This window comes from Rattus norvegicus, chromosome 7, assembly GCF_021556685.1.
Source record: "Rattus norvegicus strain SHRSP/BbbUtx chromosome 7, alternate assembly SHRSP_T2T, whole genome shotgun sequence".
Taxonomy (NCBI): domain Eukaryota; kingdom Metazoa; phylum Chordata; class Mammalia; order Rodentia; family Muridae; genus Rattus; species Rattus norvegicus.
Window position 1 is genome coordinate 28,586,055 of NC_141540.1, and position 17,694 is coordinate 28,603,748.

Genomic DNA, 17,694 nt, shown 5'->3' on the forward strand with positions numbered 1-17,694 from the left:
GCGGCGTCATTAGCATGATGCTCTGAGCAGGAACTTGGAGAAGCAAATGGCTGAGGGGATGTTCCACGAAGAGCATGCCTCGGTGACCCCACTTCCACGACTTTTAGGATATGGTTTTAAGGAGGTAGAGGGATGAGACAGGGGGAGGGAAACAGAAAACGGGAAGTTTATATACACAGCAACATCCCTAAATCGAGAAGCCCATCATGAAGCTGGGACATCCAACCCTGGATTTTTACAGCGAGCTGACTTGAGTGCTGGGTTATGCATCCTTCTTCTTACTTCCCAAAATAGGTGTTCTCGCACTCCACACAGAGACCTTTCCATGTTGATTCTCATAAACCCATACTGGTTCAGTGTAGGAGACATAGCCTGACCCTTTCACATGAGTCCTTTGGACCGGGTCTTTCTTCTTTGCTTTGTTTTCTCTTCTTTTCCTTCCTACCTTCCTTCCTCCCTCCCTCCCTCCCTCCCTTCCTCCCCCCTCCCTCCTTCCCTTCCTCACTTCCTTCCTCCCTCCCTCCCTCCCTCCCTTCCTCCCCCCTCCCTCCTTCCCTTCCTCACTTCCTTCCTCCCTCCCTTTCTTCCTCCCTTTCTTAAAAGAGACTACCCCCTGGGAACCAGAGACACCACTGAGTTCTCCCATATGATCCTGCTGATGATCATGGAGTTGAGTTTCTTTACTCCCCCTTACAGAGTCCATCGCCCAGAGCACAGCAGAAACCCAAGAGAGGAAACAGAGCACGCATCCTTCCACCGCCAGTCTCATGATCGTTATTATTACTTGGTAACTGGGGTTCTAGCTTATTCCCAGGGCCTTGGTCTTTCTCTGGACTGCTGCCACTCCACAGCTTCCTGTCTCTGCCTGATGGCCTGTGTCACCCTTCAGATCCGTGCCAGGATCAGGTCCCGTATCCCAGCTCATCCCTGGGATGAGGCGTTGACCTCTAGCCATGTTCTAGACTCTTGCTTGAGCTCCCCACTGTGAGAGGCCCCAACCATTTCATTCCTGAGAGTTGGTACGATCTGAGCACATCTGCTTTTCTTGGCTTTGCTCACGTTCAGCCCTGCCCCTATTTTCTATTAGCTTTTTTAACTTTCTATCAGCTTTCAGCAAAACATCTGGAAAAGGTCAGCTGCTGGGTAGGATAAAGCAAATCCATTGAGAGACGTTAGCAGACATCTGTCTGTCAGAAGCCTGCTCAAGCCACACAAGGAACCCTTGTTAGTGCCCAAGTTCCTGGCAGCTATGGTATCAAGCGTTCTATCCAGTGTTAACCCTCCCTTCCTTCTCTGTTTTATGTCATTGAATGGTTTCCACTCCTTGGAGGAAGGGGAATGGGATGAGTGAGTGTTGAGACCCAAGGCCAGCTGTGAAGTGGGACACAGACAGCGTGTCTGGTCAGGACAGAAAGCCGCCCTGGCCTCTCTGTGGACTGGGTAGAAAGGGGAGGAAAATGACAGGTTGAGTTCATGACTTGAATGGTCGGGCAGAGGGTCATGGCAATGTTAAACGTGGGGGAAGCAGACTTATGGCACAGAGTTAAAGGCTCTGGTTTAGCCATGCGAAAGCAAGTCAATCAAACCGTATGCTCAGGACTAAGTATGTGAGGACCAGCAGCTCCTGTAAGACGGGTACAATGGCTTCTACCTATTATTACCATGAAGTAAGATGACTTATGTAAACTGCCTGGCACTGTGTAGGCACTGGATAAATGGAGCTTATTATTAGATGACAGGAGGAATTCTGGTAAGCGCTCCTCACCCCTTGCAGCAAAAGGATCAGGCACCCGGTCAAGCTCGATCGTTTAACGGCAGCTTTCTGGAGTATCCATCCAGTCTCCTGCACTTTCATCCCTTCTTCCTCTGGTCCAGGGAAGCACTGTTTTCTTTCTTTTCATTTTTATTATTTTATGGGCATGAGTGTTTTGCCTGAATGTATGTCTGTGTATCTCATTCCTGCCTGGAACCAGAGGATGTGGGGAACCTCTATGGCAATTGAACTCGGGTCCTTCGCCACAGTACTCTTAACCATTGAGCCACTCTCCAGTCCCTACGATTTTAAAAGAACACCTGAACAAGATTTTTTAAAAAATCTGTCCCATGTCCATATTTAGTTTATTACTGAAACATTGACAACATGTAGATGGACAGCTAATGACTTGCGGCTGAGTGTTTAATTGGCATGGCATTGGAAAATGCTCAGGAAAGCACATCGCCAGTGTGCCTATCATCTTATGTCCTAGTACAAACTCAATCACTTCACATACACTGTTTAATATGCACCCTGATTTTGCTGTAGCATCATTATAATTGCCATTTTTGGGGGGCAACATTAGGAAAGGCTCAGAGGCAGAAAATGCTTTCGGTCAAAGACACAGGACAGTGAATGAAGGCTTGGGGACTCAAACATGGGACTTTGGGACTCCCTGGCTCATTGTTCTATACTGCCTGGAAAGGAATCCCCTACATGGGAATTCATGGGTCCTATACTTGCTTGGCAATGTTCTACATGAATCGCATCTATCTGTTCAGCCATCATGTATCTACCAATCCAAATACCCAGTTGTATAACCAACCAATATGTTCTGGGAGGATAGGGTATAACCAGCTAGGACAGCAGTGAATGAGATAGACAAGTCTCTTCCTATGGGGGTTATGCTGTGATACTTGGGACAAACAATCTGTTTACCAAGGACTTTTCTCAGCTGAAGGGGACAGCCAGGCCCTCAGGAGTGAAATCACCCCCTTCATTGTGTTGTGGCTAGGTAGACTGAACCCTGTCTTGCTTAGCCACCTTAGATGCTGTCAGTTGACATCCATGCCAGGGCAGTAGAAAGGACATCAGACTAAAGGTGTTGGGTAGCAAAAGGGTTAGTCACAGCGTTGTTCCTAACCAGCTGTGTGACGTTGGACAAGTCGCTTTCTTCTCTGGATGACTGGATTTCTAACAGTTGCAAACATCTGTATGAGCATTTACGGTTGATAAGCCTTGTGTCTCCCCTCCTACTGATCCTGTGGATCAGACTGGTACTGCTTTGTTGTCTTGGCTGAGGAATCCACACTTGCAGTGTAGAGCCAGGCCTTGCGTTTCTTCTTCTCCTTGGGGTGCTTTGCCCCTCATGAAGTTCCCGAACCCCTGTATGTTCCACATTCGACTCTCAGCTTTGCGTGCCTTTCCTGCTCTCTGACTAGGTCTGTGGATGGCATATCTCTCTAAAACTGGTGGAAATGGAGACTGGGCCTTGAGGGAGGAGGGACGGTAATCACTCCAAAAACCAGTGAGGGATGATCTCAGGAGATGGTTGAAACCCAGTGTTCTTTAGCCTCTCAGAATCCATACTTGTAGGCGTGCTGATAGGCTGGCAAGATGGCCTTCCTGATATATGTCATCCTACAGTCAAAATCAAGGAAAAGCCACCACCGCCTGGTATATACAGTGGCCTCTGTAAAGTAGGATTAGTAGCGATACCGGCCTTGTAGCATCACTGGGAAGGCCAAGTGATGCAATGGCTACCAAGGGCTTCTAGACACCAGGCCCTGCACCTGGTGGGAGCTCTTAAAGCAGGAGTGGCCATGAAGTATAGCATCTTAAGAGAGTATTGCCAGCTCAGTGCTGTTGACCTACCTCATCGAAGTTGGCTCTTATTACAGTGTCCAGTATTCTCTGACAGTGCGTTCTGTACATCATAATAAAGGTAGACACCTGCGAGGGGAGTGGAAGATCAACGACAAAGGAAGATGTCAGTATACAGTGTGGCTGCCCTGGGGACTTCAGTGTTGACACCATTCATCTATTCCACTGGAGGGATGGACTCTACCCACTTATCCATGCATCCTGAAAGACCTGAAGGGGAATTGTAACCCTTGAGTGATGTGCCATGACCTATGGCTTTTGGCTCCCTGCTCTGTGCTCACGTGACACCCAAGCGCCACCCTGCAGTACAAAAACACTGATTTTACTCTGCTCCTGTCTTGTATCTCGAGACCCTTGGGTTTTGGAAAAATCAAAAATAACATGGTCTGTACACTTAGAGTGCCTAGCATATGGTACAGTAGGGCTGAGGGGACTAAATTCGCCTGTTGGCTAAGACACTGAAAAGAAAAAAATGGAAGCCGGTCTATTGTTTGTAAAAGGTTTCTGCAGAAATCACCATAGACGTTTGGGTGTCCATGAATTCTTGGAAATCTATGAGAAAGAGAGAAAGACGGAGGGAGGGAGAGAGATGGAGACACAAACAAAGATGGGGGGGAGAGAGAGAGAAAGAGACAGACAGAGACAGAGAGACAGACAGAGAGAGGCAGAGACGTAGCAAGGCACATCATCCCGCTTCCGATGAGGTTACCTTCTCCTCAGGAAGACTGGCTGGCAGATTTAGGTCTTTGACGTTTGGAAAGTCTGGCAGCAATGTCCCAAGCTTGGACCGGGGAGAATACGCCACTGTCTGCTTGGTCACTTCTCTCTTGCCCGTCTCGCTCACCCAGGCAGCCCCTTTCTTTGAGTACATCACATCATAGTACTGGGAGCTTTCCTTCACCGCTATACCATAGTAATGATACCTGCACAACCGAGAAAAGACACAGACAGGGGCCCGCACGGATCGCTGTTAGATGGAGGGTTCTCGGCTTGGAGAACGTCGCCCCAAACCAAGCATGACTGGACACATCCAAGCCTGGGGCTAAAAGAGTTAACTCTTCTATACGGCTTGACGTCTCTGAAATCTACAATTAAGCCATCCATCAATCAGGCAGGCAAAAATAACTAAAATTGCCTCCTACAGAAAATGTTAAGTCAAATACTTTGCAAAGCAAAAGGGGGGTGGGAAACATTCCATTTATACCCGATCTCGAACATCTACCAAGTACCTTCCCCAAGCTACCTGACATTCGAGTGTCCGTCTCCGTGGGGACCCAGACAGCAACAGACCGTGTTCAGACATCAACAATAAAACAATAAAACTGGCTGTGGTTTTCTTCTTTAGTGAAAGCTAGCCTCAAAGAGCTGCGGTTTTTAAGTTTTTAACTTTATTATTATAAATTTGGAGACTAGGTTTGACTGTGTAACCCTGACTGGCCTGGATGTTGCTATTCGAACCATGCTGGCCTCAAACTCCAGATCCCCACTTCAGAGAGCCTGCTTCCCAAGTGCTAAGATCCCTACACCCAGGAGAAGCTTTAGTTTTAAAAAGATTCATCCGGTGCTTCCCTTGACCCTGGATGCCAAAGACCAGAACTTTTTACTAAGCCACAGTGGGCATAATAGTCACAGACGCACTTGGGGCTGCACCCGAAGAGGGACAGAAGGAAGCTGTGTCTGTTGGAGGTAGATAGTGGGGTGTTTTGTTCTTAGTTACTGTCTACCGAGCACTTAGGCTCTGAGCACTTCGCAAAATACTTTATTCACATTAATTTGAAGATGAGCTTATGAGATTAAGGATTTCTGTGGTCATCCTAAAGATAAGAAAATGGAAAAGGGGAGGAAAAATCAACCAATTTGCTCAAGAGCATAGAGTAATTTCTGGCAGGACCAGTCTGTCTGTCTACACGGCCACTGTGCAGCACTAACGGTAAACAGGCTACCGTGTGCTTCAGAATTACTTTTGGAGTTTATTAGACATGCAGATTCCTAGGCCCCTTCCCAGAACCCACTGATTTAGAACATCTGAGAACGAGGCCCGTGAGTGAGCCTTGAACAGCATAGGCCACAGTGACAGGAGGCTCACCAGCTTGGGGTCCGTAGATGGCATGAAGGACTTGACACACAGTGTCTTCTCTCACAAAATCCCCATGAGGCTAGGAATAGCTCACACTCCGAGTTTTACAAACAAGGGGACTAAGTTCTAGAGAATTTAAGTGATGCTCCCTAGACCGCCCAGGGAGGAGGAAGCAGAGGCAGGGACCTGAACTTCTAACGAGCTCTCCCCTCTAAGTAGGCCAGTGATTTCCCAGCTTTATTAACAATAAGAACCACCCGCAGGTGCGCACGGCAGCATCCTGACCCCCAGGATTCCGATTTGGTGCATCTAGGGTGGGGTCTCACAGTGGGGGTGGTAATGCTGTGGTCATCATGGGCCTCGCCTCCAGAAAACATGGGACAGCATAGCTACTACGGTTCTCTATCTGCCGCCTATATGGCAGTGGGTGCAGGGAAGCCTTTTGGGTTTTGGCGAAGGTGTTGACTGGGAGGGAGAGGTGGGTGCGTGTAACCGTCCCTTTCACAGCCCCCTTCCTGCTGGTACCATTCTGTGAGATCTCTGCCCAGTGGGCAGCTTGTCTCCATCTGCATGTCTCCGGGGATGAAGAACTCAGGGCCTCCGAAGGCAGCCCAGTTCATTTTCAGCCGACGACGTGGTTACCAGAAAGTTCTTTCTACTTCCCAACTGTCGCGTAACTGCCTTTTCATCTGGGGGCAGCCTGTGGGGGGAGGGGCTGGTTCCAGGGACTCCAGAGGTCCCTTGTGGCAGAGAGACAGTTAGCTGAAGTTTTACCTCTTTACCTTTAAAATGTTCCTCATAACTTAGGGTCAAGACAGTCACGTCTTAATATGACATTATGAGATATTTATTTCCTGATTAGTCTGTGCGGGGGGGAGGGGGGTGACACCTGCAGTTACAGAAAGCTACTGTTCTGGTCTGGTCCAATCTTGGGTTTGCTAGTTAGGCTCTGGAGGGAGAGGTAGAGAGCTCCTCGCTAGACCAGGCCTGTGTTTTGTCTATTGGAGTGGATTTGCTGGGGTTTTGAGAGGCTGGGCTGCAGGATGGAGGCTTGGTTTGCGGCCTGAAATGTCCCATGGATCCTGGTGGGGATGGGGAGAATATGGCTCTGAGTGTGCAGGGCTTTAAAAATGGATGCTGCCCTGTTTGCTACCGTGTAGGTGAAAGGAGAAGAGGCCAAACAGAAAGCCGGGCTCCCTCAGAGAGGACCATTCTCCAAGAGCATGCTTGTTCTACCCACATTTACCAGCTCTTTCTAGCATTCCTTTTCTCCTTAGAAATCAGACATTGCGTATTGGAGCCAGTGGTTTTCCCAAAGACCACAGGCTAGACAAACGTTTCCATACGTTTCCCTACTCAGCCCCTCCCCCCACCTTGACAAGGCCTTGCCGTGTAACTCGGGTGGGTGGGTTTTACACATGTGGCCTCACACCCCTGCCTCACACTCCAAAATCACGGAAAGACTGGAAGATGCCACCTTGCATGGCTCAAATCTGGTTCGATCAAGATTTTGAATTATCAACTTTTGATCACCAGCAAACATTTTTTTTTTTAAAAAAAAGATCTGATTTTTGCACTCTGTCCTTAGTGCATGAAGTTGCAACCTTGCTTTTAAACAAAACGCTAGGATTTTTCTTTGTAAATAAAGTTAAGGAGTTTGTTCTTCAGTGTAGTCTCCCTGGGAAATAAATCATTGAGAAATTATCTCAAGATGTCCTTGGTTTAAAAGTTTTCTGGACAGTCCTTTGGAATTTCTCTCAAAAGCTTCTGATTCACACACACACACACACACACACACACACACACAGAGAGAGAGAGAGAGAGAGAGAGAGAGAGAGAGAGAGAGAGAGAGAGATACAGACACAGACACAGACACACAGAGACGTAGATACAGACAGACACATACACAGAGACATAGACAGACACCTATACACGCATACATATAGATAGACACAGGTACACATACACATAGACACACATAAACACAGACACACACACATGGACACAGACATACACACACACACACACACACACACACACACACACACACACATTTAGTCTTATTTTCAGACTTTATCGTAACAGGGTTTTCCCAACTTTGATCATCTATCTGTTTTCTTCCCCTTCCCTTCCCCAACAAAAAACCCAGGTTGTACTGTTCGGTGGCCAGCGTGTGTCCTGGTGAGAAGCTCTGTCTCTTGGGGTAATAGTGTGTGCTTCCAAGCCCCCATACACAACCCTGCCCCTAAGCCCCTCTGCCCAGACATGACTTCTGCGTCCTATATGGAGATGTGATGTTCCTTCTTTTTGAAGAGGTTTCCGAGTTTGCTGGCTCATTCTGCTGCCCTGCTCAAAGGTCTAGAATGCTGCCTAAGAAGAAGGCACCCTCTAGTGGAGTCAAGGTGCACATTAGCATAATAAAGGTTCTTAGAAGTCTCCCAAGAAAGGGAGCTGTTGAACTGGGGATGGCCGAACTTGTGTGGCCATCTCCCTCTTCCAAGTGAAACTTCCTGACCCCTGAAACTTTCCAAACTATTCTGAGAGGCCACTCCTGTGTATCTTTGATGGAGTAGTAGGACTGGCTGAGCCCTCCTTTCGGATAGGATACACACCTGGGAGACTGGAGTCCTCATGGGCTTCATATGTGAAACATACTTCTTTTTGTGTGTGTCTTACATATCAGAATGTTCCTGGCAAGCCAGACGAGATAGTTTGGGACTCTGATTTCACGGGAGCGGTCCCGGCAAGAGGACTGTGGTGAGCTCGTGTTTACAGAGAAGGACCCCTGTCCTGGCCAGGGTTGGTGGGCTGGAAGAAACCATTAAGGCAGGGGGAGGAATCACCTGCCCCTCCCCCATGTTGTTGGAGCTGGTTTGTGCCTGTGACCCACTGTATACTCTCAGGGCAGAGGTTACTTCATTGAACACTCCAAGCAACCTGGAAATGGTCTGAGGGATCACAGGACTCCTTGGAAAGATGCAAAGATTGCTCTACAAAGGGCAACTGAGGACAAGGTGGCACAGAGTCAGATGGCATAGAGCGGCTGGGCCAAAGGTCCCAGGCTTTTGAATGGCCAGTCTCTCTCTTTCTCTCTCTCTCTCTCTCTCTCTCTCTCTCTCTCTCTCTCTCTCTCTCTCTCTCTCTCTGGAGAGAAAGACTAGCTGTCATAAATTCCCTCCACGGCCCCATCTCTAGGCACAGACCTCCACACAGGCCTGCAGACCATGGTCCCGAGGAGCATCCTGGGATCTGGTCTCGAGATCCAGAGACAGATGCTGTGGAGGCAGCATGGCTTTTTGGTGCTTACTTTGACTGTCCTCTGGTCCCGAGTCTTCTGGTGGTGAGCTGAGGAAACTGCTGTCTTATGATCTGTAAGGGCGACACAAGAGCTGGTTACCCATCAGGAGCATCGGGGATGGGACTGAGAAGGGAAGCAAACGGGTGCTGGTGCAGTGGCTGCCTACAGAGTCTTTAGGAACACGCTGAGGAAGACCCCTGGCGTTGGGGTGGGGGAGGGGCAGGTGGCGAGCACATTGACAGTTGTGTGGGGCTCAGATCCTGGGGGGCTCAGTGTGAATCTCACTGGATTACCATGCTTTGCTTATCCCCTCTTATTCACAGCACAGGGAAGCCCAGGATGGTCTAAAATATATCACTCCTCCTTGAGACTGCCATCATACTTGGAGCCAAACCCACCTTCTGCCCTGTAACTAGGCCTTGTGTACTAGGCTTTTGCCCCTATGACCTGGCCTCCTTCTGCCTCACATCCCCCTACGAGAATGCAGGTTCAACTATATTTTACAGGCTTGTTTCCATCTTTGAAGATGACATTTGGGGCTTCTGAGCAGGATGCCCCTGCTCAGGGGCCTCCTGGGACCAACCAGGGTCCAGTAGCACCAGTTGTCTCTTGCTGTCTCCTGCTTCTACTTGTAAGGCTTCTATCTGAGGGCATCTAGGGCTTGTCCTCACTGAGTACTAATTGGGTCTCTTGCTACTTGAATGTAGGGTGTGTGAGACCAAAGGCCTTGCTTGCTCAAGGCTGGGATGTAGAAAGGCTTTGTCTTGCTGTGGACTGAAAAGATAGCATCCTGGTCCCTGTCCAGAGGAGAGCATCGTAGCTACTGTGACCTGAGACAACCATACTCCTGAAAGAATTCTGGGGAGGAGGCCATCTGCCAAAGTAGGAACACAATGACAGGCTTCTGTTATTGGTGTTTACTGAGATGGTGTTTTCTGAGAGGTGACATAATAGAAAGTTTGTGTGGTGGCACTGGGGGGACTAGGAGACCTGGATTACGTCTAGGCTTGGCCACTTGTGAGGTGGATGCATTTATATTCACAAGGTGCATCCCTATCTACAAAATGAGAATGAAGGGCTAGAGAGATGGCTCAGCTGTTAAGAGTATGCACTGCTTTTGCAGAAGGACCTGAGTTTGAGTCCCATGTCTGGCAGTCCACAGCTCTAAGGAACCCGACGCCCCCTTCTGGCCTCTACAAGCAAATGCACTCACATGCACATACCCATCTACAGATGCCCAATGCATACTCATCCTTCAAAGAAATTAAAATAGAAATTATAATAATCACTACCTTAAAGAATCCTTGTGAAATGTGGGGGGGTGGGTGGGTGAATAGATATAGAGCCCAGTGCTTAGTAAGCGCTCAATATGCGAGTTTCAGAACCTCTGGGTGGTTCTGGTTCGTTTCATTCCTCAGAAGCTTTCGATTTGAAGCTTACTTGGAATTTCCCAGGCTCGCTTCCCTCCTGGCTAAATGCTCAGCAGACAGTCATGGTCAGGGAGATGAGGCTGCACAGTGTCCTGCCTGAAGAAACTGCTATGCCTGTATCCCCACTGGTCAGGTGCAAGCCCCTGAGCTTTCTTTAGAGATAAGGTTCTTTTCATTATGTTGGCGATGGTTTTCACCCACACTGGTGCTTTGACTGACTTAACTCATCTTTGCAATAAATAGGCACCAGAAGCCTGTTAGTTGTTTGGACTTGACATGCTCAATCTTCTGTGCTTTGGTTTCCTTCTGTGATGTCTGGGGACTCAGGGAGTCATGTTGTCTGTCCTTATTCAGAGGGACAGTTGATGGTGCCATCAACTAAACTAGAGTCAGTTCAGTGGGACGGAAAGGAGCAAACAGATAACACGATACTGAGACCTTGGCACATTAGGGAGCTGAGTAACTTCAAGGTGGAGAATAGGCAGCCTTGCCTCGTCCCAGGGTGGGGGAAGGAAGAGAGAGTGCACAGGATCCTCAGAGAATCTATAAGAATATCGGACGATCACTTTGGGAGGGAGATGAGATAAAATTAGCTTTATTTCATGGGGTTGTCGGGCACTTACTTGGAAAGTGCTTGCTACAAGTTCAGATCCAACATGCATGTAAAACGCTGTGCACTCAAGTACTTATAATCCCCATGTTAGGGACATAGGGATAGAAGGATTTGGGGCGCATGCTAGCCCACCAACCTAGCCTAGTTGAAGAGTCCTTGATCCCAGAGGAAGACCCTATATCTCAAAAACTAAGTGGAGAGTGGTAGAGAAGATACTTGGCATGCATCGCTGTCTTACACACACACACACACACACACACACACACACACACACGCATGCACACGTGCCAACACTCGGAACTGTGATAATTAAAAACAACCGAACTGTATAAGCTGCCACTTCTGTAGTCACTCCTGTGTCCCCTGGAATGGCCATGTCCTTAGTTTTTTTTTTTTTTTGTTTGTTTGTTTGTTTTGTTTGTTTGTTTTTTTCAGAGCTGGGGACCGAACCTAGGGCCTTGCGTTTGCTAGGCAAGCACTCTACCACTGAGCTAAATCCCCAACCCAGCCATGTCCTTTGTAAAGTGCAGTATCAGAGCCTGGGTTGGCGACACTGCTCCTGAGACCCCTTGTCCTGTTGTGCAGTCCGAGCCTATGCTAGAGTTTAATGGCCTTACCAGCTCACATTTGTGTCAGCCTGTGACCTGGTCCTGCCAGAGGCTTGTCACATGAGCATCCACAGAGCGAGGGAAGTAAGGGTGGTTAAGTCCTGGATGGTAGAGACAGGCCAGGGCCACAGAGGAGGGACAAGAGAAACGTAAATATGGAGTCAAGAGTTTGTGCTGGTTGGGAGGAGGTCATATCTGGGTTCTGAGTTTCCTAATCGTGCAAGCAGACAAGATAACAATGGTGATACAGAGGTCCCAGCCCCCATTAGGACATACTAATTCCTTGGGGGAAACAGATCCACTCTTGCATTCAGCTGTGGGAAATTTCTCCTGCGTAAATGGGTACGGCAGCGAGCCCGCTAATATTAGCAGATAGTACGAAGATGGGAAGCGCTTGGTGCTGCCAAAAGCTATCGTAAAAGGCCAGTGAGACAGTTCGGTGAGTAGATAAACAGGCTTGCTGTCAGTCTCCAGGACCCACACTGTGGAAGGAGTTAACCAACCTTTGCAAGTTGTCCTCTGACCTCCACATGTGCTACAGCATATACACGTGCACACATGTTCACACATGTCCATGCCCATGTGCACATATGTTAAACAAATGCGTTAAAATTTTAAGTCTGTAGTGTGGATAGAATCCCCAGACTCCCAGGGATTCTGTTAGGACAACTGTTCCTCTAAAGAAGCTTTACAATATATGTCAGGAGCCACTACATACTTTAAATATTCTCATCTATTAATGCTAAGAAAATGTCCTAGGTAAGAACGCAGAAGATGTGGGGCTTCTCGTAAGAGAGGCATTAGAAATACCACGAGTGTCCCATGGCAGGGAACTGGTTAATACATATTTTATGTACATTCAATAGCACTCACATAGCCATAAAGAATGGTCACAAAACCTCTTAGTATGTCATGGCATCGAAACTGCTTGTGAGGAAACGCCAGGTAGAATCACATGGTAAACTATGGCTCTAGTTTTTGCTTGAAAAGATGCAAGAATAAACAGGGCTCTGCGATCCCTGCTGTCCTAAACTTTATGCAAAGAAAGAAAAGTTTCTTACTAGTAGTAGTCCTTCCTGATTGACAAAAAGTGTTGAGGAAAATCTCACAAGATTCATCCAAGATAGACCGGGATGTTGTAGCGCAGCATGGTCTCTCTCTCTCTCTCTCTCTCTCTCTCTCTCTCTCTCTCTCTCTCTCTCTCTCTCTCTCTCCCTCTCCCTCTCCCTCTCCCTCTCCCTCTCCCTCTCCCTCTCCCTCCCCCTCTCTCCCCTCCCCCTCTCCCTCTTCTTCTCTTCCTCTCTTCCTCCCCCCCCCTCTGATAGACCATTCTCTGCTCCCAGTAAATCATCTCCAGTATAAAAGCAACCGGGGGCTGGTTTGTTCGGTTGCTAGGCCTCATTATCACTTGACTTGGGAGGCTGGCTGGGTTCTGAGGCACCGCTCTGTTTATGCTGGTGGTATCCCAAACGACATGCACAGAGCAAACAGGCAAACCCTTGGCTTGGGGAGACAGGCCACAGGCCACTGGGGCATAGTGACGGGCTTCCCGGAGTCATTTGTTCTACCTCCATGAGTCAATATGAGCTACCATCCAAGCCCTTGTCACTCTTTGTCCGTTCATGACACAGGCCTGGGAACTCACTGACCAGTGTGACCCTATGGTCCCCTCCATTGCCCATGGTTTTACTTGCTTGCTCGGAATAACTTGTCTATCGGGCTAGCGCCTTTATCATCTTTTTGTGCCTAGTGTCACCTTCCGATGATTTTCCTAAGACAGCGGGGGAGTCTTTCCTGTCACCCTTCCCCACTACCCCGAGTGATTCTGCCACTTGTGCTTCTCCCCTGGGAGCCAGCTACTTCTCTATGTCCCCTCAATCTCTGCTCCAACCATGTCATCTCCTAACAGGATGCCCTCCCTCCCAGCTTGTCTCCTCAGCAGGAGCCACCTAAGAGGCACGTGTCGTCATTCGTGTTGTTGGTAGAAATTCCAGGTTCCTTCTTTCTGCTGAAAAGAGTTCAGACTCCTGGTCCACTACCCAGCCTCTCTCAGATGTTCCCCAAGCTACAGGTTCATGCTGATCCTACCACCATGATATTCTTTCCTTTGTTTAGACCGTCAGGCTCCACGACCATGATGTCACCCATCCCTGGGGCTCCTCTCTTGTTCTCGATCAACCTGGTACAATTATTTGAATCTGGAATACAACCCCCTCCCCACAGCTCTGTGTTTTAAAAGCTTGGTCCCAGCTTGTGGTACAATTTTAAAGGCTCTAGAAGTTTTAGTAGGCAGGACCTGTCTGGCTCAAGTAGGCCGTGAGCTGTGAGCCCTTCAAAGCTATGCTCCCTGGTACCAGTCTACCTCAGTCTGCTTCATGGTCTGCGTAGTGAGAACAGCGTCAGTCCAAGCTGCACCTGCACGCATTGTGGGGTTGTGGAGCTGGCCTGGAGTGAGAGTGAGGTCAAGTCATGTCCTAACCCAGAAAAGATCAAAAGGACCATCTTGAGACTGTCAGGAGTAGGACTCCTCCTCCCTACCCTGGGCCTGCGTGCCCTGGTTACAGGTTACAGGTTACAGGTTAAACGTCCTCTCTCTCTTTCTAAGGTCATGTTGAGCAAGCCCCTGTAGTTCCTCCTCATGCAAATGAGGAATTCCTAGCACCTTAGCCCTGGCCAATGACAATAGTCACCTGAAAGCTTCTACCCACTCCCTACCACTGAGCTAAATCCCCAACCCCTTACTCCCTAAAGGATTAAATAGCTTTGTTACCCCCAGTCAAATGCATTGCTAAATGAAGCCTGCCCTCAAGAAGTCTGTTTGTCTATATGCTCACTTGTTCCCTGAGGTCTCCATCATCCCACCCCTCCAGTCCCCACCAGCCCCCCACCCAGCTGTTCCTACCTCCCCTTCCCTCTCAGGCCACCAGTCTGATCATGATATTAAGGGAGCAGACATTCCTGTCGCCATGCCTTCCCACTAGGGTGAACCGAAACCTCTCTAAACCATGAGCCAATGCTTTCTCCCTCCATGCCCATTCCTTCCAACCCTTCCTATGCCCCTCCCCCGAACCTCAGGTTGATAGCCTCTTTTTCTTTATCATTATATAATACAGCCATACAGACACACAGACAGAGGTATAAACATATGCATTAATATATAAATGTATGCAGAATCCATTTTTGGTTTTTTGTCTCTGTATTTGGTATGAGGGCTGACCACTTAGTACTGGATAACCGATCAAGGAACTCATGCCTGGGAAAGGCTAATTTCCCTCTCTTGGAAGTCACTAGTGTCTGAGGTCCTTTGCAGGACTGGGACACCAGGAGATTTTCCTCCTCTTGAGTTAGCACCTCTATTGATAGTGTCCTGGCAGCTGATTCAGGAGAGACAGCCTCACAGCCGACTTCCTGCTATTCTGACTCTTAAAACCTTTCTACCCCACACGTTTTATCTTATAGTCACTTCTCTCATTTCTGTGGCCAAAATACATGACAAGAAACATTGTAAGTCGGGCGGGGTTTATCTGGTTTATAGTTTGAGGGCATGCTGTACGTCACGGCAAGAAAGGTATGACGGGAGCAGGAAGCAGCTGGTCCATGGCTCTGGTGGTCGGGAAGAGAGTGAACAGGAAGTGGAGTCGGGCAATAAAACCTCAAGAAATTCCGTTAGTGACCCACTTCCTTAGTGACCCGCTTCCTCCAGTGAGGCTCCATCTCCTAAAGGTTCCGAGGCTCCTCCAATCAGAACTAACACTGAGGCCCGAATGGTCAGGCAAGGCTACGGCAAGGTACATTTTACAATAGAGCAACATCTTTCCTCTGTTAAGTTATTCCAGCCACAGTGAAAGAGCAGCCAATCATTTTCTCACGAGGTGTAGGCTGCCCTACCTGCTCCCCTATGGAACTGAGTGGTTAAACAGCAGGGCTTGGTGTCACCATACTCAGGCCGCCATCTTGGATCAGGTACTGTGACAATCACTTGGCATACACCATCTCTGCTAATCAGCGTGCCACTGGCAGTGAGTGCCACTGCTGCTTCCCCTTTACGGACGGACAAACTGAAACTCAAGGCCACCCTCACCAAACCATCAGCTCCCAAGGTACAGCCCTGAGACATGCACACTCTGGACACAACTCCCTTACAATGTCACTCCTTGTCCTTAGTGGAACTTTACCCAGGCCCCCAGGCCTTCCTTTAACGCCAACTGTTGCCTCTTTCTGTTGCCTCCTCTTCTTCCTACATCACTTGTTTTTGAGGAATGAATAATTTCTTGTTCCCATTGACTTTCCAATAAAGATTTCTTTCCTGCTCGTCTCACGCTGATGCTCTTGGAGAAGCTCTTGGGCCTCTGCTGGGGACAGGGTCAATATTTCCCTACGCTAGGAAGTTACAGAAAGTGAAAAAGAGCCAAGGGGATGATGATGCCAGTAGATGGCCCAGTAACTCAGAATCCATCCACATCCAAAAAAGTATCCACTGACAAGTAAATGCTTCTGCTTAATACAAATACAGGCATCATAAACACAATTAACAGAAGTCATTCTGGTGGAGATGTAGTTTAGTCACGGAGCACTTGCCTCATGTACTAACAGCCCTGGGTTCAATCCCTAGCAACACACACACACGTGCGCACGCACACACACACACACACACATACACACACACAAACACATGAATGTACACACACACACACACACATACACACACACAAACACATGAATGTACACACACATACTCACACACATACATGCACACACACATACTCACACACATACATGCACACATACATACTAACACATGCACACACACATACACACATACATGCACACACATATACTAACACATGCACACACACATACACATACATGCACACACATATACTAATACATGCGCACACACATACACACATACATGCACACATACATACTAACACATGCACACACACATACACACATACATGCACACACATATACTAACACATGCACACACACATACACATACATGCACACACATATACTAACACATGCGCACACACATACACACATACATGCACACACATATACTAACACATGCACACACACATACATATACACTCATACCACATAAATACACATACACTCACACATACTTACACACTCACACACACATACACTTACACATACCACATAAATACACAAATACATCAAGTTTGGATACTTGAAGTTCCCAAGAGGGTCTGCAGAAGGAACAAGCCAGATCCTTGCCTGTTTTGGAACCCACTGACACCCTCCAGGACTGCCTGCCTCAGCAGAGGCTCTTTCTGCTAATTCAAGCTGAATTTCTTTAAATTTCCTCATGCGAACGCCATTTCCGTCTACTCTGAATTGCTCAAAGTGCCATTCTCTGAAGGCCTCTCAGGCTGCCACCTGTCTGCCCTCTTCCTGTGACCTCCTCTACCTTACACTTGCTGTGCCCTCACCCCTCGATGCACACACTGCCCCTCTGAGTTCTTCCCAGTTCTCTGATGGGGGCAGAGTCTTTCCCCTCCAAGCCCCGAGTGCATCTGTCTCCTATAATATGGCAACACTCTGGCCTTCCCTCAACTTCAAACACATTCAGATTCTACCTGCATCTGGCCATCTGTAGGGCCACACCCTCTCGTTGCCCTGTTTCCAGTCTCACTCCATCATAACTACTCATGGTGCCCTGAACAAAGCCCAGCTCTCTCAGACTCCATCAGATGGGTCTCTCCTTCACTCCAGCTCACCTCTCCTGACCCTGTGCTCTGGCCATTTGGAACATTCCAGGTTTCACAGAGCCACCGCTCTCTTGCTCTGGGTTTTTTTTCCATAGCTGTTCTCACGGTCTGGCATCTTGCTCCATGCCCTTTGTCTGATTGATATCCATGCACTCTTCAAGTCTCGGCTTTGACCTTATTTCCTCTCAGAAATCCTCCCTGAGTCACTTGAATGGTAGGCACAATTGTGTGATTGCTTTTAAACTGACCAAGAGAAATGTATGTATTGGTGGCATGGGATATGGTTGTCACGG

General features: G+C 48.3%; 1 protein-coding gene across 11 annotated transcripts in view; it reads right to left on the bottom strand.

Moving 5' to 3' along the window:
- The window catches only part of Rfx4 (regulatory factor X4), a 162,273-nt gene that overhangs the window by 67,357 nt on the left and 77,222 nt on the right, over window positions 1–17,694 (bottom strand). For 8 of the 11 annotated variants that reach the window (XM_087558598.1, NM_001432575.1, NM_001432572.1 and 5 more), the window contains 3 exon segments: window positions 9,022–9,083; window positions 4,347–4,560; window positions 3,629–3,706 (listed from right to left, as the gene is read on the bottom strand). In XM_087558598.1, the coding sequence (XP_087414724.1) occupies window positions 3,629–3,706; window positions 4,347–4,560; window positions 9,022–9,083 (354 nt within the window). 11 annotated transcript variants of the gene reach the window in all.